At 43.4% G+C, this 24223-nt stretch overlaps 3 protein-coding genes across 8 annotated transcripts in view; 1 reads left to right on the forward strand and 2 right to left on the reverse strand.

The window, feature by feature from the left end:
* stat2 (signal transducer and activator of transcription 2) overlaps positions 1-922 on the forward strand; it is a 9215-nt gene extending 8293 nt beyond the window's left edge. For all 3 annotated transcript variants that reach the window (XM_019880847.1, XM_019880848.1, XM_019880849.1), the window contains one exon: positions 623-922. In XM_019880847.1, the coding sequence (XP_019736406.1) occupies positions 623-792 (170 nt within the window). In that variant the 3' untranslated portion in view covers positions 793-922. The remainder of the gene's footprint in view (positions 1-622) is intronic.
* A 1517-nt stretch (positions 923-2439) lies between these two features.
* On the reverse strand, positions 2440-6105 carry gpr84 (G protein-coupled receptor 84). 3 transcript variants are annotated; one of them, XM_019880854.1, is made up of 3 exons: positions 5807-6105; positions 4846-5006; positions 2440-3789 (listed from the first exon to the last, which is right to left on the reverse strand). In XM_019880854.1, exons 2-3 carry the CDS (start codon positions 4938-4940, stop codon positions 2571-2573), a joined length of 1314 nt encoding a protein of 437 aa, XP_019736413.1. In that variant the 5' UTR covers positions 4941-5006; positions 5807-6105; the 3' UTR covers positions 2440-2570. The 3 variants fall into 3 exon arrangements, with proteins under 3 accessions (XP_019736413.1, XP_019736414.1, XP_019736412.1); XM_019880855.1 differs by lacking the exon at positions 4846-5006; XM_019880853.1 differs by lacking the exon at positions 5807-6105 and having other exon boundaries at positions 4846-5048.
* A 1159-nt stretch (positions 6106-7264) lies between these two features.
* The window catches only part of LOC109522671 (zinc finger protein 385A-like), a 40188-nt gene continuing 23229 nt past the window's right edge, over positions 7265-24223 (reverse strand). Inside the window, exons 2-9 of one of the 2 annotated variants that reach the window (XR_002169595.1) lie at positions 17713-17861; positions 15649-15759; positions 10445-10619; positions 9779-10096; positions 9351-9538; positions 9168-9254; positions 8665-8947; positions 7265-8603 (exon numbers count right to left, since the gene is read on the reverse strand). Coding sequence is in view for 1 of the 2 variants with exons in the window: in XM_019881425.1 (XP_019736984.1) it covers positions 8726-8947; positions 9168-9254; positions 9351-9538; positions 9779-10096; positions 10445-10619; positions 15649-15759; positions 17713-17861 (1250 nt within the window). In the remaining variant the exon portion in view is untranslated. Of the gene's footprint in view, positions 8948-9167; positions 9255-9350; positions 9539-9778; positions 10097-10444; positions 10620-15648; positions 15760-17712; positions 17862-24223 lie in introns of both variants that reach the window. The other variant, XM_019881425.1, reaches the window with a different exon arrangement.

The raw sequence follows: 24223 nt of genomic DNA on the forward strand, positions 1-24223 counted from the left end.
ACGCAGCCTCTATCCATACTAAGGCCACTATCGGAAATTCTGTAGAACTTAAAAGTTTTGGAACCATTGTGTTCAAAGAAATAATTACAAAAAGGGAATGTGTATATATTTGTATACATACACTAAGGACCAGGCCAACAAGGCGCACATTTGTGACAAAAATATTGTATAGGTATTGCCATTGTTCCTGTCGTCAACTATACATTTCATTGATGCTGCAATGTGTTACTCAATGAATTATTAAACGTGTTAAGACCACAATTGAGAAAAAAAAAAACTTGTAGTCTTGTGGAAAACCATATTGTGAGGAATTAATGTGGACCATGGTTATTTTTTTCCCTTTGTTTCTTTTGGTCACAGAATTCCTGTCGTCAACTGTACATTTCATTGATGCTGCAATGTGTTACTGAATGAATTTATTAAACGTGTTAAAACCACAATTGAGAAAAAAAAAACTTGTAGTCTTGTGGAAAACCATATTGTGAGGAATTAATGTGGACCGTGGTTATTTTTTTCCCTTTGTTTCTTTTGGTCACAGAAGTAGTACATAAAATATTTATCCTGTCAGCATTAGCATAACGTTGCCTTTTTCCATTCATTTCACATCATTTCTTGCTTTCAGGGCAATCCGTGGATTCTCTGGAGCCTCATCTGGTTAATTATTGTCTTGACCCCATGCTGTGTGACACTGTTGGAATCTCAGGAGATGACTTGCTGTATCCCAGCAACTCGAATCACTTTTTCGACCCTGAAATCTTTATCGACGAACCCACGCTGCCTGCCAGCCTCTAATATGCTCCCTCATCCTGCCAAGATTGCTTACTTCACACTTTCAGTTTTTCGTTCCTCTCCAACTGTTGTTTGGGACTCGTGGTTTAAAAATATCAGACATCCAAGAAATAAATGGCACATTTGGAAATGGTGTTTGTGGTCGAGTAATGCACTGTATACATACAGTATACTGTTTTGTGTGGACTCCCACTTCTAATTGTGGAATCAATGCCAAATGTTGAAAAAGACACATTGTAGGTGCTCAGATTTACTGAAAAGGATTGTGGTGGAACCACAATAGTACCGGTATATAAGATAAGAAAACCTTTATTAGTGTCGCAATGGAGAAATTCCCAATTCACAGCAGCAAAGTTATGAAAGGAAGAAGTAGAACAACAAATAGTAACACACTCGGAATTCAGTACAGACCTCCTCTTTAAGTCACGATAGGCTATACTATATTATATACCTACTCATCACTGTGCAACATGTCATTTGGATTTGAAATTCTAGATGCAGTGGATGCAATTTTTTTTTATTTTTAACCATTCATCCCATTTTCTATAGCTGTTGTCCTTGTTAAGGTTGTGGGTGAGCTGGAGCCAATCCCAGCTGACTTTGAACGAGGCTAAATGTCGATTGACTTTGTCCGCGGCTGAAATCATTCCATGCATCTAAATAGCAAGTACGTACTGTATGCAAAATACGATCGGAACCAAACGCGTTGTGAAAAGCATAGACAGTAAATACAAAATTCAGCTCAATGTACAGGTAGGACTACAAAGTGATTGCAACAACTTTTAAATAGTAGGGATGGTCTTCCATGATGTAACAAAGGAGCTTGAACTCTAAATCTTATATAGGGTGAAATAGTCACCTCGAAATTCATTTGCGTTTTCGCTTGTACACAATATTCACCTTTTTTAAACTTGCCTAGATAGTTTCCTAATAAGTCACAAGTTCCTCAATTGACAGTAGAAAATGTATCGCATTGCACCAAACGGGAAATCCCTGCTGATGCTGCAATACGATGGGGTTTCATTCATTACGTGACATGATGTAACAATGGAATATAATGACCAAGAGAGTTTGTTGCATCCTTAAAGGGTCTAGTAAACAAACTTAAATATGCATTCAAAGCAACCACTTCACAGTAAACATCTCAAATGTGGCTGATCAATAAATAAAAGCACATGGAGCATCTGAAAGGAAGTTGAGATGTCAAATGTTGACATGAGGATCTTGAACCTGTTTGTTTCTTTCTCATGGCCACTTTCACGTCATTTGCCGGTGACATTTCTATGTTAGATTCTTTACTTAGTACTTAGATTCTTTATTTAGTAATAGTTCTTAAATTAAAGGTTAGGTTTCGTAACAGGTGGAATCTGTCTCGGAATCATCGTAGCTATAAATGATGTCATCTCTGATTCAAATTGTCTATTGACAAGCGTTAAAAGCAAGCTTTAACAGTACGCCACAGTCGCTAAATCTCCGCAGGTGTCAATAGATCACTTTCACGGCATTCCAAGGAAATCACGATATCCCATTACTGGTGAGCTTTTTCTTTCGAATTGGCCTGTGGTCTACTCATGTGGTGCTTGGGGGGGCTACATGATGCCCACAGACACTATGTTCGTGACCCCTGCTTTACAGTATGCAAACGTGGTCTACTCATGTGGTACTTGGGGGGCTACATGATGCCCACAGGCACTATGTTCGTGACCCCTGCTTTACAGTATGCAAAGAAAATGTTAATTGAATCTGTTTCAGCATTTAGTAAGGTTTTACGTTGAGGGTATTTAGGCGCTCTTCATCCAGAGGCATGTCAAGGGTTTCACCGCCCTGGTGAGCAGCAGTTGGTAGGCCTTTCGAAATTGTCTGTTCATGACAGCGTAGAGAACTGGGTTGATGCAGCTGTTGAGCCAGGTGAGGTTTGCACAGAACATGTGCAACACCTGCGGGGCACGACCTTGCTTATCGACAATGTTGAGTATCAGGAAGGGGACAAAGCAAAATACAAAACACAGGAAAACCGCAAAACACATGCGTGTCACACGCTTAAATTCTGTATCGTCTCCTGAGGTGGTTGTGTGGGATGCCGCAGAAGCGGGCGCAGGTGCACTTGACTGTGGCTTACTGACAATGTCAGGCTTCGTTTTGCATTCTCCCAATTGATTTGTTGGCTCGGCGTGTGTTTTTGGAGAGGCACTGTCACTGTTGATGTCCTCCTTACTCTGTGCGGATTTGCACTGGGAGCTCAGCTCACTACTCGCAGTGGCCACCCCACTCTCCACACTAATGTCATCAGTGACTGGTGCCGTCAGGGCTGGCTTCCTCTTGGAAGACCGCCGGCTGAACCTGTAGCGGACCAGGGCTTTTGACGCAACCCGGACGCGCCGGTAAATGAGGAGGTAGAACGTGCCGACGCAGGCCAGTCCCACGAAGAAGTAGAAAAAGAGCAGGATGGTGGTGTAGGGGCGGCCCCTGGTTCGATGGAAGCTGCATGTGCACACTTGAGGCACAAACACAAAAACAGACCAAAGTGGGCCGAAGCTGGCCATGCCGAGCGCCCACGTCGACAGCAGGAGGGAAACCAGACCCCAGTTTGAAAAAACACGGTCAAACAAGGCCCTTTTTGCAACCAGGAGGTAGCGACTCATTGCCACCAGGCAGAGGGTGATAATAGAGACCGAGTTGGACAGGAATAGAAGCAGGCCGAAGGTCCTGCACCAGAGCGCGCCGCTGCGCCATCTGAGATGCAGGTAGGAATCGACCGAGATGGGCTGCAGTATGGTGCAGTAGAGAAGATCAGCGATAGCCAGGTTGACGATGAGCACGTTGAAGCGGGTCCTCAGTTGTGAGTCCAAAGCAAAAGCGAAAATGGTCATCAGGTTCCCAACCGTGCCAGTGATGGTAACGACGCATCCCCACAACACGGCAAAGTAGCGGTAACCTTCGACTGAAGCGCTGTAGCAGGAGAAGTTGTCCTCCGTTTGGTCGGTGACGTTCAGCAACATCCTGTCAAATGATTGGGCTTTTGTCATGTCCTAGAAAGTGCAATTCTCACAAATTCCCATCGTCAAGAAATGGTCAGTCTAAAACAGTGTTTCATAATCATCACAATGAGTGTAAAAAGCGTGTATCCATATCTTCTGTGATTTAGCGGAAGAACATTTAATTCTTCTGCATGTCACTGTACACTATATTGTTGTAAATAAAAGATTTTGGGACAAAAAAGTCATATTATATCAATGATATCTTAGGTAGACTAGTGGTTAGCAATAACTGGTTACACGTTTTACCGACAGCAAATTCTTAAGTGTTAATTGTTTGTTGTCAATTGTTGTCAATGTCAATGGTTAATTTCATCTCTGTTCTCTGGTGAGATTCTCAAATTTGAGATGTGTTCCCTTTCAGTTTTTTTTCCATTTACTTAGCGAACACGTTCTTCCTCTACCGAAAGAGGAACAAGTTTGTAGGACAGCATGACTCCAAAATAGCAGTTAAAGATGACAAATTACTTTCACTTGTGTTGGATTTCAGCTAGGTCATTTGACACCCCCCCCCCGCCCCCCAAAAAAAGTAAAACATATATATATATTTTTTTTATATGTAATTGCTTTGCGTGTTGGTAATAGTTCAATAAACATAAGCATTGGCTCAAGATATGTGTTTGCTTTTCATTTTAATGATGCAAACGTTGAGGCCCGGGAGACATGCAGTCATCTGCAAATAGGGTGAAAAAACAATGTTGACCTTTTCTGAAGCGCTGATACACAATCTTATTTATTCTACTTAAATACATACGTGTGTGCAAAGTAGAAAAAGATATTGTGTCATACCAACCATGGGCTGCTTAGTCTTAAAAATATACAGAAAGCTAGTCATAAGCATTTTGGAAAACTGATGGATATGAGTTAAGATACACAGATCCAAAAAGCCTTCTTGAATTTGATTTATTTTAATACGTCTCATGAGTATAGATTATTTAACACGGAGTGTATTAAATTTCCACTACAATTGGAGCTGAAACACAACATGAAAGTCAAAGGCAATTTTCAAACATTTTCTTACCTCAAAGCCAAATATTTCTGCCGCTTGTCAGAAAAGTCAACACAAAGCGCTTTCGATGCACTGACCCGCTCCACTGTTTGGCTTCCTGTCGGCATTTTAATTATGCGTGTTGCTAAAGTACCCTTGGTATGATGTAATTGGAGGTCGGGTTTTTCCGCCTTCTGTCATGAGAATTTCAGGAAGAGAACGATGTTGCATACATTCTTTTCGCCCTTTTAGCTTCAAATGTAAGTAACAGATTAAGTTTTCTTTTTGTTCAGATATTTAAGAAAATGGCGACTATATGTCCTAATTAGACCATGGGGTCTCTTTCAGACCCATCCGTGTTTTACCTCAGTGACCAGAGGAAAGGGCTCTTTGCACACTACATTCAGGTATTGTCTCAAACACAAGATCCAATCTCATTTTAGAGCTGCTTTCCAAAGCACGAAATGGTCGTTGACTCATAAATGCAAAGCGAAATTAAGTGATCACAGTGCTGCGTTAAGAAGACAAGCACGTAAACTGACGATAATGGTTAATTGTTAACAATACGGCGTACCACAGCAATCGCAGCAACGTTTCCATGGAAAATGCCCCCTGGTGGACGTGAGCAGTTTATGCTCGCCAAATCGATCCTTGGACTTCAACAGCACTTGAATGACCTGGTGAGTCAAAAATGTCATCGTTTGCGGGCAAAAATCAAGGAAATGGTGATTGAAAAGTCAGAGTTTCACTGGTATCAGTAGTGATAATTGAAAAGGTAAAACGTTTAAGAATCTAGAGTTTCGACACATTTTGTTGTATTTATGTTTATGCTTAAACTTCCCATTTACATTACATTTGACTGCTGATTTTTTTTTCCCCAAAATGGCGCCGTAGTTGGCGTTTGTTGTCATTCGTGTGGACCCGTTGTGGGCTGTTCTCAGAGTTTTGGCCGTGCCATTTGTCAAAAGAGAAAAATATGTGCTTGATAACCTACCTTCTCGGCAGCATGCGCGAACCACCACTTATTCTGATTGTGGGTTTGGCGGCCCTCCTTTGTTTTAGTACAATAGTTTTACCAATTGATAGTGCTGTTGCTCTCTCCAATTTATGCTTTTTAGTGAGTGACTGTGCAATCTGAGGTGAGGCTGGCTGCTTGATGCCACACGTGAACTAGTCTGCACTTGAGCCTGACGACGATATGACGATTTCTATCACGGAGGCCATAAAAAACGTTTTTATCGTGCCAATTATCTCCTAGACCTGTCATTACTTGTCCTCTGTTAGGCGAATATTTACATATCTTCTGGCGGATTGACTGCAACGGTGAATAATGAGAATGACAGAGGCAGATTGACCTGATAGACAAAAGCGTTAGTTGGCTTGTTCCACACAACTGCCACAAATTGGCAAACTGAGCCACAAACCAAGGAAGTGATAATCCACCACATTTAACAAACCTATCGTGCAAAAGTCAATCTGAAAGTTAATGACAACGAATTAATGATGAGGTGGGTGGACGCACATAGGGGCATATTCTACCATGTGCTTAAATCAGAAAACGCATGGTGCTCTGGAGTTTTTTGGCTGCAGAGATTCTCCCATCGACTCAAGTGTGTCACTTAGACATGGCTACTATTTGCCTTTTCTGTTTACATTACTACTTTCGCCTTACCAATGTATTTCAACTTAAAGCACATACCTTAAAAGGGGGGGGGCGGGATACAAAATCATTTATTTATTTATTGTTTTACTCTTCACTTGCAGGTGAAGCTCTGCCCCCCCCCCCCCCCCCCACCCCACATTCGTGCTCTTTGGGGGCCGGGGCAGATCGTCAGCTGCCGGGATCTGAAGCAAAAAAGCACATTCCTTAAAAGGGGGGGGGGGGGGTAAAAAATCATTTTTTTTTTTTTTTTTTTTCTCTTCCCTTGCAGGGGAAGCTCCGCCCCCCCCCCCCCCCCGTGACCGCACATTGTGTCTCGTAGGAGTCAAGGCAAAGACTTGCTGTAACAAGGTAACATGCACAAATGAATGTCAAGTTGAGAGATTCAGTTTGGTCCATTCACTATATCTGACTTTCGACATGAGGTACACCTGCCCAATGTAATGATGATCAAATCCTAGACTGTAAAACTGTTTTGCTGTTTTGGATTTGACTTGCTGAATTATATTTTTTAAATTTCCAACCAAGTTTTGGAGTTTTATTCAGTGATGTTGTCCAATCTCCTACTGTTAAAATACATCTCAACTGTGGACAAATAAATAGAAATAAAACATCTGTCCACTTTCAGTAAAATCATTAACTGAGTTTAATGATTTAATTTCAACAATTTGGAAGCCCCCCACATTTGCCATTTGTCATTTTTTAAAATAGTCAACATTTACAGCAATGTTTCTACACATCACTTCTAAAAACAATGAATATGTCTTTTGACTCGTTTTTTTATTGCATTTCTTGCATTCACATAAAAAATAGAGCAGAAAGTATTGCTAGTTTCTGTTTGCTGAAGTTTCCCACTAATGTGTGACATGCTGCCGTGACAGTTTTCATTGGGATTCTTCAAAGTCATGTTGGATCACCAAGCAGAGCAAACAAACCATTGCTTTATCCTACCACACACCTGCAAAGCTATCTAAAAGGATGTTTTTGCTACTTGTGTGTGTGTGTGTGTGTGTGTGTGTCTGTGTGTGTGTTTGCGTGTGCTTGTGTTCCTTATGTATGTATAACATTACGCTAGTGTTTTTATATTTTTAGAACATATTATCATTACTATTATTATCATTATATGTCCATTATTATAATATTTACGTTTGTATTTACGTCTACTTGTGTGTGTTTATGAGCTGCATATGTCCATATTGCAAATAGCTTCTATTGTATTCCTCCCTCATTGACCTGCTGTGCTCACAGTGTTGAAAGTCTTTCTCTGAGATACTGAAACTTTTCTGTTTTGTGCAGTGAAAGGTGAATTAAAGCATTTTAAATGCATTTAACATTACATGCAGACGTTTACCCCAGTGCCTACTCACATTATTTTTTTTTTAAGCACAAGTCACCAGGGAAAATCTGGGGAATCAAATCTGGGGTTTTATCTGACAATTAACATGTAGACCTAAACCTAAAGATACTTGCCTAGTCTTCCCTGATATTGTTTTAACTTTTTTTTTTCCTTTTCTCCAACATCTAATCAGACCACGAATATAAACACTGATAGCTGCATAGTACTTCTTCACCACAACTACAACTTTGCCAACAACCCATTGACATGGTTAAGGTGCTTCATTGACTATCTTCTTTAAGACGTATTGTATATTGTGTTCCTCTTTTACACCCCCGTTTGTGTCCCACAGAGGTACGTACAGACCCCCTAAGCCAGCTGGGAAGATCTAGACATACAGTACAGAGAAATGTTGCAGGAGACTCCAGCAGCAACACAAATTCATCGACCACAAAAAAGTGGGGGACCCAGTACACAGTGATTGCTAACAGCTAATATCAGAGGAGATCACGATATGGAACCCAGCGGGCTTTTTTTTTTTTCTTATGAAATTGATGCATCGGATGTGGAGAAAATTCGAATTGTTGAAGAGGTAGGGTTTGGAATTCAGCGGTGAAGCCAGCTGCAAAGTGAGAGTCCATATAATAGTCCACTTCTTTGTCTTTGCAGGGTGATGATCGGTGATTTGTTGGTATTTTATCGATTCAGGGCAGTTGGGAAAGATGAAAATGTATGTTGTCTCTCGGGTCGTCAAATACTTCTGGCTCTGCCTGTTAGCGCAACAGCAGCGGTAGTCTGCAACTACAGTATGCACCATTAAGCGTCGCTCACTAGCTTGACTCAAATGGAACGCCACCTGGGTTGAGCTTGCGGCTTCACAGTGTGCTTCTGACTGACTCCTCCTTAGGCTCGCGCATTCAGTACGGAGTGAAGAGAATTGGCCCGTGCGTAGTGCGAATGGGCCCCGGGGCGGGCCTCAGCAGGCTAAGGGGTGCCCCCTGTAGCAGGTGGTGATGGGGGTGGGTTGGCGGGCCAGGTGGTCGCAGTGCCAGGTGATTTGAGGATGCCGCAGCAGCCATGGCTGCCGCAACGGCCAGAGGATTTGGTAAGAGCCCCGCCCCCAGAGTTTTTGGAAGTTCCTTTGAGAGAGAAGGAAAATGTCATGTGACTTCTCGATATAGTGACGAAAAGACACATGGGACACTAAGCAATTGATGAATTGTAGTAATTGAGATAGTGACGAAAACACACATGGACAAAAGTACTGGGACACTAAGCAATTGATGAATTGTAGTAATTGATAGTGAAGTCTGCCACAAAACTAATGTCCATTTCGCGAAGTAAAGGTGAATGCTCTACCATGAAGTCAACACGCTTCTTGTGACGACTCAGTAGAGGATTGGGTTTCCCCGCAACTCCATCTCGATGCCTCCGGCTGGAAATATGCTGCAAGGTGAAAAGAAACCGGACAGTTCAGAGAAATGGATTGCTTTTCTTTGCTCTTTGATTTTTTTCCCCCCCTTAAAAAAAAAAAAGTCTCACCTGTTTAAGCTGTAGCTCAGAGTTGACTCTGACATTGCAGATCTCACAGTGGAAGGTTCTTTCCTGAGTGTTGGAGTCAGACGACAGCTCCCCGCCCTGCTCAGGGGTGCCTTTCAGACCCAGACGTGGGTAGGCTTTAATGGGCCCCAGTCCACTCCGTGCTTCCAAAATTGTTTTGTGTTTTGTACCTGGAGTGATTAAAAAGTGTGACGGAATCCAGGTCATATTCACATTTTATGATAGTTTGAAATGGAAAAAAAAGCTATTTGCAATATTGATTTTAAACCACTGGGTGGCAGTAGTGCTCCTGCTTTATTTCTGTCCTATCAACTTGAGATTCACAGGAGCCATTATCCACCGATTCCAATTATGCATGTTCCTCATTTTTGGTGCATGTGCTTGTGGAGCTGCGCATATGTACAAATTACCTTTGTTATGGGCCTCCAGCTGTGAGAGGGAATTAACTGCAACTTTGCACAAGGAGCAGTAGAGAAGCTTCTTGGCTTTCTCTTCCTCAGACTCTCCAGAGGGAGGGCTGGGAGCCGGAGACGGGTTGTCAGGCAGCAGCGCCCCTGCTGAGTCCGCTAGTGGCGCGCTGTCAATGGCGGCCGGCGAGGGGGAGGATGGCAAAGGTGCGCCCGTCGACTCCGAGAAGGGACACGCTGCTTCGGCTGAGCTCACTGTGGGTGTCGAGATGCGGCTCGGGGTCAAAGGTGACTCAGAGTTGGCACGGGATTGGGTGTCGTCTATAACCAGCACATATATTTCCGGTTAGTAAGCGGCCGTCTAAAAGTCCCTTCAACACATTGGAACTTTATATAAATGTGTGAAAATAACGAGACAGTGCTTTGCTGTCATTGCATGTACTGTCTACCGTCCGTTAAATAGTAAGGGGACAGTTGTGCAACAGCAGGACGATATGGATATGAGAGAATAATATGCGCCGCCTGATGCACGAGTAGGATGCTGTGAACTACCCATAGAGGAGTGAAAGCTCCGCAGCAGATGTGTTGAGCATCTGGGTCGTGTTGTGCCAGATTTTGTGTCTGTTTGTGTGCGGATCATCACACGTCAGAGTGACAGGTGATGCTCACCCTGCTTATTCGGGTCAGGATCCAGGTTGAATGGTGAGGGACCCGACGGTGAGGGTGAAGTGGTGGGGGGAGAGTGCTGCTTGTCGCCATCCTGAAGACGACCTGTCTTGGACGTCTCTATGCCCTTGATCCTGCGAGCGTGTCGGTTGCCCTTGTAGTGAGCCTCTGCCTGACTCTGGAAGAAAACACAATTGGGTGGATGTGAAGATTTGTGAGGATGTTCGTTTCACTTGCATCATCGTCACTCTTAATCTGCCTGCTGACGTCCAAGTGAGTCACAGAGCCAGCGGGGGCCGTGTGTCTGTCACATAAAAGGCAATTCTAGTTCAATCATCTGAAGAGGTTTGCCTTTTTTTTTTTTTTTTTGGTGGGGGGCCATTTATTAAATCTCGCAGAAGGTTAATCTGACATGGCCATTTGGTAGACTTTCAAATTTCCTCACTGTAATTTTGATGTGTCAAACTCCTAAGAATAAATCATCAAACTTCCACTGTCTCCAGTGTTGTTTGATGACTTTATGGGGTAAATGTGAAATAATGCAGTAGGAACACATTTTAAGAAGGAACTTTTATCTCTCTTAATGTGCACGACCGTGTTGATTTTAGAACTTGTAATCTTCTTAATAAGCGGTCTCATATTTATTTTCGCTCACTTTATTTTGGAGGTTTTTTTTCCCCCCCAAACCAGGAGCATAGTTTGGACCTCACTAAATACTGCGCAATCTATCAAAGTCTCATGGAAAGCTGTGTAAAAACGTGTCTTTACAATTCAATAAAGTTCAATATGGGTTCATACTTTCAGAGATCTGTTATTTAACATGAAGTTTAGGAAGAGGAGGACGAGAACTGAGCATTATCAACCAACTGAAGGCAAAAATAATCGACTGTTGTATTGGATCACATTACATGGTGTCAATGTTGCCATTGTTGTGACCAGAGTGCATAAACACAAGATAAGACAATTCAAGATGATGCCCAAAACAAGAAGGAAGCCCATAAAGCTTTTTAATGGATGCACGGCTGGAGCTCGATGGACCACCGGGTCGTGTTCAAGATGCCTCTGTAAGCCTCAAGTATTAGCTGGCGATGACAGTTCCCCATATATAGCGCTCATCCTGATTGGTGATGACAGAATGGCATCCATAGCTCGCTGCTTTTGTAACTCAACCCAGTGGCTGCTGGTTCCCTAAGCCTTCAATTAGACAAGGGTATGATGCTTTACAAGCCAACAAACAACTGCTAGGAAGAGCACAAGTCCTTCAATTTTTTTTTGGGGGGGGGTCACTCCCAGTTGCTGTCTTTCAGATAGCGTTCCAATACTTTCACTCTCTTTGTGACCTTCAAGTACAGGTCCTAAGAAATCAATGAAGGTCTGCCATGAATCAAACAGAATCAGGAAAGCCTTTGGGGGAATGGCGCAAGGATGCGCTAGCTAGCCACGAGGACAGAAAACAGATTAAGCCATCAGATCATTGAGGTTAAGGGGCAAAGTGAATAATGATCAAATATGAATGAAGTGCAGAAGAGTAAGATGAGAAAAACGAAAGACGACCCCATGTGGAAGGGGATTAGGATGAGTGAGGAGGCATGGGCGGGATTTTAAAGGGGGAGAAAATGGGAGCCAGTGAATGTCCCTGAAATCCTTTTCTCTCAAAGCAGGATATGCTTTGATGTTTTATCTATAGAGTGACAAAGGCACAGAAAATGGAGCGAGCCGGTCTCTGACAAATCAGGGTACAGGCAGCAGCGACAGTCACGTGTGTGGGGGGGTGGGAAGAAGCTGGCGAGAAGGCGACAGTAAACCCCACGAAGGATGAAAGGGAAACATTATAAACAAGCGCAGAAAACGGGTCGAGAAGGAACTGGTCGGAAAGAAAGGTGAAAGGGAACAAGTGCGTTGACGGAATTCAAGGGATCGAACGGTCTGCGGCATGTGCCCGCTGTCGTTCTGCAGTGGTGACGACGGCTAATGCAGCATGGCGTGACGTCAGCCTTGCAGCAGGACTGTGCTTGAACACTGGCAGGCTAATATGTCCTCTGTGGCCCGAGATGAATTGGCAATGTTATAATTACAACATGTAGAGCGAGAGGGGGAGTCGTGAGAGGCACTTTATTCGGAGTGGTCACATCAATCACTTCCGTCACTTCTGCTTTTACTTCTCTTTAACAATGGCTTCCCTCAGGCGTAAACAAGAAAACGTGGGGGTAAGCTTTACGACTAAAATGCAAAAGCAGCCGTGGGAAGGCTTGAAAAACTGTCCACCTTCCACCTGCAGAAACTCTACTCCCTGCAGATTATTACTTCATTATTAAAGTGTGTTCACAAAGTTCCCATCATCTCCGGTTACGCTGGGAAGTCCTTGCTGCAGGGCACAGGTGCAAAACTTCGTGTTCATTCGTACAGTTTGGAGAGGATCGCACATCAGCGGCTTGACGTGCATCCGGGCATCTTTGGGAAATGAAACCTGAGGGCTCTATGTTCGTAGACAGCGCAGTTGGAACATTATGAATCTTGTTTTGCCTGTTCGGGAACCTCTCTGTTTGGCAGACAGCTGTGCGCCATGGTGGGCAATTTGGCATACTGAGGACGTTGCGTTTGCCGTGCCCCCGGCGCAGCTGACAATTTTATGGCTGAAATTAGACTAAGCGTTATGTGTGCTCCAACCAACTATTGGCACAGGTAATGTAAAGTGATTTGGGTTAATCTGATTGGGGTGTACGCAGACATATTCTACGCTTTGCGGACATGTGTGGTGAATGTCATTATCTTTTATTTGTAAATATAACAAGGACGTGCATCGAATCCTCTGAATCATAGCTAGAGATCATGATCATCTTTATTAAACAGTACTTTTAAAATCACACCCTGGTCACGGGAAGGCAGTCTCTCAGTGCCCATGGCACAGATCTGTCTCTCCCTGGCAAAATTTTCATCATTCGGCAGTAAACATTTGCTTGCACTTCCTTATATGTGCGTCGACCTGCTATGGGACAGAAGCAAATTCGATTTTTCTTTTGCCGTCTCAATTTTAAAGGCCGCATGAGAAACCACTTTGATTGGCGACAAATCAAGTCGGCTGTGTTCACGCCCACAACGGCGCAAAACACCGGTTTTCTTTTACCTTTGCCAAACTCCGTTTGCCTGCAAGATACCAAAACCCAGTCGAGTCCGCCCCTGCGTAGATTCAGACCGCGCCGCTCACTAGACATGCCCTGGTCTTGAAAAAAAGAGCCCTTTCTATAGGATGTAAATGAAGTCATACTGTAGTGAACAAAATGCTCACATCTTCTGCACTTGTGGACCATGTGAGAACAGCAGTGGGGGGATATAATTAAGTGGCCCCTCACAGAGAACTGGGCAGTGTTACACAAGTTTCAGATGACTCCTCTGCCTGTGTCCTTTCTACACTGCTGCATATAGAGGACAAGTATTTAGCACCTAATCGTCACAATGTATTTATATTTCAGGCTGCGCTCGTACGCTCTATTAGAGTTTTGTCGGAATCCTATTTGTTTTGGTTTGTGGTTTCTGTGACAGGTTTTAGTGATCAGTTAAGATGATTTTCTTTCACTAAACTTTGCAGGCTGGTTTCGGTCATCCATGTTCTTTGCATGGGGGACATCTTTTTTTGACTGCCAATGGAATAGACATACATCCTTTTTTTTCCTGTGTCACCCAGACAATATTAGCAGTGATTTGATTTGAGATCATCACTCTACTCCTTGTCATTTTGTTCTTGTTGTTTACAAGACCGTGGTAGTTTGGCACCTCTAAAGGTTTTAAATTGAGTCTCTTGGTCTAAATTGAAACATGTCTTCTGTGAAAACAGGAATATATGAGTAATTTTCAGCCAGAATGATGACACAACACTCTGCTGCTCTGGTGCTTGTATCCAGTCATTAAACTTTGGTTCATAAAGATTTTCAAGTCTGGCAAGTACTACCATATTTTCACTTGATTTTTGTCATGTCAACATACTGGGAGAATTGCTGCATTCTGTCAATGGATGAATGTGGGATGAATGTGTCATGGAAGCAAGCGGGTTTGGACTGGGAATGAAAATCACTTCTGACCGTTTCCTTCTGGCATCTGCTAGAATTACTCAACCACACGCAGCCACATTTTTATGATAATCCTTGTAAGGACACTAATACCTTCAAACCAACCATTACTTAAATGCACACAGTTTGAAAAAAAAAACATTGATCTTACAAGGTTTAAATCTTAAAGTGCTTTGCCCAGAGACAGATGTACAAGGGTTCTCTCACTGTAAATGTCAAACAGCCAACACATAAATCGTCTTCTGGGATGTTCACATTAAAACCCTATCTCCATCCAGCATTACACTTCATCTCACTATAATGCAAATTGGACAGTATACCTACTGTTACATGTTTTTCAATCACAGGGTGGCGTGGTAAAATACTCATTCGTGTGAACTCATAAATTCAAAGATAAAGGACAATAATGAGCAACATGCAGAAATGTGTGTTTTTCTTTTCTGGGCGTGTGGCTGTAGAAGACAAACTTTGAGAAACATTTTTTTTCTTGTATCTTTCCTCTTGTAATGAGTGGGGACACAATCTATACACAGCATCGTGTATAACTTCACCCTTATAGGGACCATGACATAAACAAAGAGAACTGAGCGTAAAATGACGTGAACTGAACTGAATGGAGGAACCTGATTTTCGAGTTATCGTTTTTGAGATTGTAAAGTTGCAAATTGGTCCTCTTAGTGGGAACATGAAATTCTTTTCCTTTGAACTTTTTTTTTTTTTTTTGCCTTCAGGCACATTGCTTTTCGCTGGCGGTGCACCATCTGTCAAAAAATGCTTAATCAGCTTTAATGGAACTTTAAAGACACACTACCGTTCATTTCTTGGCCTTGGGTCCTATCTCACACCCCTTCTATTAAATTGTCATCAGACTAAATCTAATAGGCTCCTGTATCCTGACACTTGCTATCTTATGCCAAGCTGTGATGACTAAACAAATCAACCAAGTGTCTTTGCTGTGCAGGACACGATTCAGCCTAATAGAAACAATTAGGCCTACCGCATATTAAACAGGTAGTTTTCACATCATAGGGGGGACCTTCACATTCAGACTGAAATGTAGAGTATCACGTGTGCCCATTATTGAGTCGACTTGGTTTCGAATGATGAATATTAGAGTGAGGGTTGCAATGTCAAATTTCATACCTCCGAGTTGAACCGAATTTGACAGACATTGCAGGAGATGATTGGGCGCTTTGTCCTCGCCATGGGATGCCCGAAGGTGTGCGTCATTACTGCCTTCTGGACCGGGTCCATCTGAAAAGGGTAAGTTAGCACAAAGGTCACTTGACAGATTCAACAACAGCGGATGAGATCAGGGGGTGCAGGTGACCGATGGGGAAGCTGCTAAAAGGAGAGATGTAAACAAGAAGCTTGAATTCGGGCAGAAGTGATTGATGTGGACAGCATGGGGGGGCGCGTGCTCGTTCGCAGCAGCTGTTGTTGTCTGCAGGGCCTCACTTCCTGGGTGCGGTTCAAATACTTTCATTCACATCGTGACTTCAAGGGCCTAATTATAGACTCCCGCCATTCAAAAAAAAATACGATATGTTTTGGGAAGACGCTGTAGTTCATAGATGAAATATGAAATCTAAAGTGTGTTTCTGTGTTTGTTGCTTTTAATGAAGATAAAAGATTAAGAAGGAAGGACTGGTATTGATGAGTGACATATTGTTGACAATGCAATTTTGTCTGAATTACTCTGCAGTTGAATCCGTCACACTTAATGCAGAAAAAAAAAAGGTCAGGGCCAAAAATCAGCCAATCTTATCAGCGCTGGAGCTCGGATGCAGGCTCCTTTACTGCATGTGAAGTCGCTGGTGCTTCCTTTTAGTATTCAGAAACACACAGACAGTGCGGGTGTTGCCCTCAGCAACCACCAAAAGTTCTCTGTGGTTTTACTCAGCCTATCATCTGCTGCCTCCACTCTGGACGCATGCAGCCAAAATGAAAGAGTGTTTACGCTCCGCAGCTGCAGACACCCGAGGAAAATGTGTTGCTCTGAAAAACCTGAATGCTGTTGGAATGTATTGTTGGCATATACAAGCTCTCTGTTTATTTTGGGCTTTTTTTTTTTTCGTCCTGTCGTCTCCCGGCTCTTCTCCCTTTCCCTTTGTGTAAGAAAATCATTGTCAGTCGATCTACTGAATGAATCAATGCATGCGTAATCTGAATAATGGAGCCAGTTCAAGGCACCTCCGGTCCCGTTTCAGTCCTCCGTTCATCATTTTCTAAATTTCAGTCAGTTCTCAACGGCCAGTAAAAGTAATTCATCATACAGATACCAAATGTGAATAAATGAGGTCACGCAAATACAAACTGAACATTGGCATTGGTTAAGACTCGAGATGCCAGGAGTGTTTGTCTGTACTCATCCATGTAAAAATGCTCCGATACTGCAACACCGAAACCGCTTCACCAACCTGACACGTATATTTCGAATAGAAGCCATGACAGCCGTGTGGCGATACTTTGAAGTAAATACGGACGGCGGCACTTTTAACTGACTGCAAGTTATGCCCTGCAAAATGGTTGATGATGCCTCTTTTTATTAAAACTCAGTACAACGATGGAACTCTAATAAATAACAATCAAGAAAATGTTTGGATACTACGTACGAAAACCTTCTGAAATTGTCATTGTAGGCCAGTGTGTTCAGAAGACCATTAAAGAACTCTATGAATGCAATCCAGTTTTTGTTTATTCATAATAAGATGGAGAGTAATTTGTGAAGGTCTGATGACATTAGCGGCCACACTCCACGTCCTCAACGACGCAGGATGAATCATAAACTCACACAGGGGTCGTTTTGCCCGAGCGCACGCAGATGACCGAGATGACGTGCGCATACGTGTTGGTCCCGTTGACCTTCACATGAAACTCAATCTGGAAATGAGAACCGGCAAATGCTGACTATGGAGAACTCAGCCCAGGTCGCTTATACAATTGATTAGCCGTAAGTCATTTTAGTGCTGTAGAACACTGACCAAGGCTTTTCTTTTTTTTTTTGTTTTTTGTGTTTGTTTTTAATGAGTCTCACTCTTAAATAAAAACTCACATCGCTGTCAAATAGTAGGAAAATATGTAAATCCTTTGTACTTGATGCTGGAGGCAAAGAGCCAACGCGAGCAAACACCAACTTGGTGTCCTCTCAGATTCCGTTTAACCACGTTAGCATCCACGCTTGGTGACATGACTCGGGCCACTTACTGTATTAAAGTTGGGGAAGAGACCCAGAGTTGCAGGGTGTGGCGACTCCAGGGGGAATTGTAGGAAGGGCTTCATGTCCAGAGGGGAAGGTGAGAGGACGGCTGGGCTCCTGAGGAAGGCAGGGACCGGCCCCGCTCGGTTTATACTTCCTGTACAAAAAAGGGAACATGAGATTAAAATGACAGATTTATAGATTATTCTCGCTCTTGACCAGAATTAGATTTCACCCCAGCTACTTGCAATATCTTGGACCGCAAACCGCTTTAAATGAATACAATTCTTCCTCTGACTCAACTCGGGATCTGTGAAAGTGGTTCGGCTGACGTTGGCAGTCAAGCTTTTGCGTTGACGTTTGTTAAATAACACTTGGAACTGAAAAGAAACCCGCAGGGCACAATGGATGGCTTCATGTTGATCTTTAATTTCAGAAGATGACTTGAGAATTTGGATCTGAACATGAATCTGAATTAAACCTTTGAGGACCTGCTAGAAAACTAACAAGGCGCAAAATGTCTCGCTTAAATGAAGACTCAGGGATGAATCCCAATTTCCGATTGATGAACAGCAGACGCTGATATCCCTTGAGAGCACCGCTGAACGATTTTGAAAAATAATCTCATTGCAGTTTTATCCCCTCAATACTACAAATGGGATTTTAATATGCACTATTTTCTTCCGAGGTCCTCTTCCCATGTATTTTTTTTTTTATTAACAAACACAAGCAATAAATGAATCTGTATTACAATAAATAATATGAGCGTCATCATGCAAACGTTTTGGTTTCATAGGTTAGCTTTAAGTGTTCACTACGACCACTTTGCAAAATTCCACCAGACAAGTGTGGCATCAACAAAAATCACTTTCGCTGTCCATGTTCCATTTAGCAATTGTATGTAAACATGTGGACTGCGCTTCTTGAGCACCGAATTTATCTCGAGACTCTATAAATAAATAAATGAATGAAATATCCATCCATGCATCATCCGAATGCATCCTAAGGGTCGCAGGTGTGCTGGAGCCTCTCAAGCTGTCTTTGGGCAGTAGGTACACCCTGAACCGAGTGCCAAAATGCATAAAATAAACCCTACCAACCCAACAAAATTCAGCTGTTATTTTGTTTTTTCCCCAAATTGCAGCATTTGTGATTTGAAACTCGCATTCAGCTACGACATCACAACGTCGACCTGAATTTAATGAATTGATCGGCCCTAATGGCCAGTCGTGTACTTTTTCGTTCATGTCTAGTCGATTTTATTGGGAATAAAAACCTGCGTTGAATGAAAAATGCTGATCCACTTCCTGCCCGCGCCTCTCCTCCCACGGCATCCCTTGCTCACTTTCCTCTCACTTGCAGCTCAGCCACAGTGGCTGCCTGTACTTAAGGACTCTTCTTGTGTGATGGGCAAAGGGGGGGGGTAAGCTTCTTAAGCCTCACAACTGGCGTGCTGCAGATATCTGCCTCCTCTCACTTTCTCTGCCGCTTCTTTCTGACATTGTTTTCTGTCCTCATTTCACGGTCTCTTATTCTGCTTGCCCGCATCCCGTGCTTTCTCACTTCCGCAGTGGTCCAACCTACACTGCTTGTTTTGTTTCTGCCTCTTTATCCCTGCCCCACTATTTTGCACGTTCCTCCCACTGTCAAGGCGCTTGGTGGGGAAACCTGCAACATGATCATGGTCCAATCAGACGGCACAAGAAATAATTTGTATGCCCCCCCCCTCCCCCGCCTCCTGAGACGATACGCAATCAGCATCTTTTATTGCTACTGCTTTGTGATGACTGCTTACTTATTGCTGTTAAATATGCAAAGAGAAATTGTTTCAGGGGAAACGGAAGAAATGCTATTTTGGTGACTTCAGACACGTTCTTTTCACTGATGGGGCAAGACGATGCGAAGAATGCAGAAACGGACAAAGGGGAAATGATTTTTTTCCTCTTTTTGCTCATCTTCAGATTATTTGAGCCCTTGCAACACTGGAGCAGTTGCTACATTCATGCAGAAAGTTTATTTTTACGGGGATGACAAACAGGGGAAATTCCTAAATTCCTCCTGATGCTTTCAAAGTCTGTGTCAGAATGCTCTAAAGCCAGAAATAACTGTACAGAATTTGGACATAACTGTTGATATGAAGTCGAAAGCATTTGGAATCCAATTCTGTTTCTTGAACCACCATCATGCAAGACATGACGTGTATTATATTTGACCGTTGCGTACCTCACAATAGCTCCATTCGATTCACTCATATCTCAAGGTTCAGGCACCAATGTGCATGAAAGGGTTAATTCCAGAAAAAGGACTGGCCTCAACAAGGGCTGTTGACTGAAAAAGAAAATGGATCCGAAGTTCTGTAAAGTAAATAAAAAAACTTTGGTCTCGACTCTGTTTCCCCCGCAGAAACCAAATGTGTGTCACACCCCTAATTACTTTCCATTGTATTCTTAAGTACCCATCAACGAATAGGTTCTTGCCCACTAACACAGACGCAACTGTCCTGCACAATCCCCTTTCAATGACTTGAACACCGACTAGCCCCTCCCCCCTCTCCCGAATCTCACACAGAAATTTCTTTTGTGTGCTTCCCCTCACAGAAACCAAATACTGTATGTGTCACACCCCTAATTACTTTCCATTGCATTCTTAAGTGCCCATCAACGACTGGGTTCTTGCCCAATAACACAGACACAACTGTCCTGCACAATCCCCTTTCAATGACTTGAGCACCGGCTAGCCCCTCCCCTCTCTCCCGAATCTCACACAGAAATTTCTTTTGTGTGGGAGAGCACAGCACATAACCTCAGAGTCCACTCAGACGTCGACCATGGCACATCTAAGAAGGATGGCTGCTCAGCAGGCCTTAGCAATGCTACAGAGCATGTCGGACTGCGATTCCGATGGTGGAAATGTTGGAAGAAGCCTGGCATTTCAGAACGAAAATGGCAACACCGATTCTTCAAGCGATGACAATGATCCAGCTGAGAATGTGAGTGTTTTTGCACCAGCAGATCGTCCCCTCCAAAGGCGCACCAGGAGACGGGTAGCCCAGTATGTGGTTGAGCAGGACAGTTCAAACACTGAGGCCTCATCTGATGAAGAGGAAGACACAATGTATGGCAACACTCCTCAAAGTAAAAAGCAAAAAGTCGGTCATGACGGCACACCGCCTGGATCCGCAGAGAGGGCGAAAGATGGCACTGTTTGGTTCCAATGGAAAGTTGGAGACTTGATTGCTGCTGAAACCCCACAAACTGCCTTCAACGGATCTGGAAGTCCAACAGAGTCAGTGAGACGAAAAATCACAAGTCGCCTTCAAAGTTTCCTGTGTTTGGTGGATGTAAACATGTTGCTGAGCATCAGAGAACACACACCCCGCGAGAGCCGCAGAATCAACCCCAACTGGCGGATGACTGTCCACGAGCTGATGGCGTTCCTCTCAATCCTTTTTCGAAGAGCGGCAATGGAGTTACATAGGTCCCAAGCGAGACATGTGGGCCAATAAGTTTGGCACCCCAGATATCAAACCCATTATGTCTCGTGATCGCTTTTACGAGATAAAGCGGTACCTCCGCTTTGACAACAAGGACACCCGCAGGGAACAACGCATACAAAATGACAAATTTTGTTGCAATTTCAGAAATCTGGCAGAAGTTCGTTCGGAACTGTAGATCATCCTACAGTCCAGGACAGCATGTCACTGTGGATGAGCAGTTGTTTCCGTCAAAGGTTCGCTGCCCCTTTCTGCAATACGTGGCATCCAAGCCTGACAAGTTTGGAATCAAATGTTGGATTGCAGCGGATCTGGACACTAACTCCATGTGTAATGCCATCCCCTACTTGGGAGAAGATCCCACTCGTCCAACGGGGAAAGAGGCTGTCAGAGAATATGAGACTGTGGATGCGTCCAAAAAAAAAAAAAGTTTGTCTTTTGAGCATCATGCATCAAAAAGTTGAAATTGTGGATGCCCGAAAACAAAAACCAAACACAGTTGATGATTACAATAATCTCAAATGCGGTGTCGACATCATGGACCACAAATTGCGCAATTACTCTGTGCGTGCAGGTACAAGGAGATGGCCGATGGCTGTGTTTTATAACCTCCTTGACATGGCTGCCACAAACGCACATGTTTTGTACACAGCATGTACAGGGTCAAAAGAAAGTCGCCGATTGTTCATGCTGGAGCTTTCAGAGGAGCTCAAAAGGAGACTGATGCAGGAAAAACAACAAGTGGAAGAGCGTAAACAGCTGAGCCGTGAGATGAAAGTTGAGAGTCAGCAGATAAAGACTTAAGTGCCAGGCACGCTTACACTGCAATAATAACAGAAGTACTCGGCGCTGTGCAGCCTGTGGCAAATTTACCTCTGGCAAATGTCGGCGGACTTCACCTTGGTTATGTGACAAATGCGAGATGCGAAGATTGTATGGAACAATTGTTTGCTTGAAACATTTGTCCCGCTTGGTGCATTTGTCCTTTTTTTTGTGCTTATCTTTGTGTGAAATAAAAATGGTCTTTTTCAAATGATACAGTTTGTTGTTTTTCTAAACTGAAATTGAAATGTGTGGGGTGCTAATTTTGTTCCTCTGTCCTCTAAAATTTTAGGATTGGCAGTATGCAAGTATGCCCTTCGTAAAATGACTGGCCATTATAAAAATCATTTTCATGGCAAATAAATAAATAAAAATGTTTCTTGAAAAGACAAAACAGGATGATTGTGGAGAGCCGTTGAGAATCAAACTCGCCCGGGACTGAGCATGCACAATTAGTAATTCAATGGAGACAAAGAGTATCTTGAGTGGAATTTGCAAGTTCTGGAAGAGGGAGGGGGGCATGGAGCAGAAGTGGAAAACACTGGGCCTTCTAATGAATAGAATAAATGGTTTGGAATGGTTATATTTGACATATACAGTAATGCCACTTCTTTATAAACAATGTGAACATTTCCTGGCACTTCGCTTTGATGATATATAGCAAAATGGATGATGTTGTGTGTACTGGCCGGTAAGTTGCTCAACCACTCAAAATCATAAACAGCTTGGATGACGTCATTATCCTCATTTTGATTTGGAGAATTTTTGATACAGCCCTCGTATTGGATCCGTGCCTCGTGCTCATTTTAAATGGTCTCGAACCATCGACTGCAAGTATCTATCCTAAAATATATTTGTGTCCGTACTTGATAAGAGTAAGTTACTAATTTTGTCAGATAATCTATAATTCATAGAAATGATACTGAATGTTCCCAGAGCCACATCAGCAAAAACGAAAGATCAGGCTCAAAATTCAAGGTTAACTTAATATTCTGCTTGCCTGCAATCTACTTCTTCGATTTCAAACAAATCAAAGCAGGCCGGAAACCTTCCGTGATGTAAATAAACGCTTGCTTAACAATGCAAATAAAGGAAAGGACGGCATCTCGAGCAGTATGGATTTAGTCGGGAGGTGCAATATTTCCTCTTTGCTTAGCCAAGCGTGCGCCCGCTGCTCATTTTACGCCACATTACAGTTTAAAAGTCAAATCATTTCTGCTGTACCGTCATTAACGTTGCAGCATGCCCCAATAGAGTCGCGAATTTCAAGTTATCACGCTGCCTTTCTCATGTCACGTTCCCTATCATCTCTCGTGCAGCTTCTGTTCCAACATGCCCTTCCTAAGTGATTTACAATGACATCAGATAAGTGAATGCGCCACCTCTTCACCAGCGACCACGTCGGACGACCGGCATTGATTGTACACATTCGGAGGAGAGTTAAAGTGCTGTCAAATTCTATAAATCCAGACCACACCATCTATTGGCCCTTCACTCAAAAAAAGGAAACAGCCCGCCTCTCCCGGCCCTTCATCACCACTGCTTTTTTTTTTTTCATGCAAATGTTTGGCTGTGAAAAAGATCAATGCCCATGTAATAGCTTATTGAATTTTTGTGTAGAATTGCGAGAGGCAGCCTGAAATGAAGAGATGCAGACGCAAGGCGAGGTGGAATAAAGGGGTGGGGGGGGGAAAAAAATGACATCCACGGGCCAGCAGCTTATCACCACAAAGCAAGGCGCGCACACGCAAACACGTGCACGCCAACGTGCTGGGCCTAAGGGCTCTGAAATTGGCAATTCATTTGGCCAATTTAGCTTTAATGATCACAGAGGTAATGTCAATGTCAGTGACGACGATGCAGCCTTTCAGTATTCCCTGCCTGACTGCATCGCTGTTTGGGACCAAGGCGGGGGAGTGGGAGGGACCGTTGAGAGGTGGGCTGCAAGTCTGGCTGCCAAAATGAATTTGGAAGAAAAAAAAAAGAAAAGAAATACAGCCACCTTTCCTTGTCGGCTCGGCACAAAATGCCAGGCGACTCACATCTGCATGTAAATGGGCTGCTGTGCGCAGATACCTCTCAAAGGCTCCCACCGCCTCCCCTGACAACGCTGGTGTACAGAGCCTCCAATGTGGAGCCTGCAGCTCTGTCTTGACCCACTCTGCTTATGTTTATTCCCCCCCCCCCCCCCCCCCCCCCCCCCC

Source organism: Hippocampus comes, unplaced genomic scaffold (genome assembly GCF_001891065.2).
Source record: "Hippocampus comes isolate QL1 unplaced genomic scaffold, H_comes_QL1_v1.1 scaffold68, whole genome shotgun sequence".
Classification (NCBI taxonomy): Eukaryota; Metazoa; Chordata; class Actinopteri; order Syngnathiformes; family Syngnathidae; genus Hippocampus; species Hippocampus comes.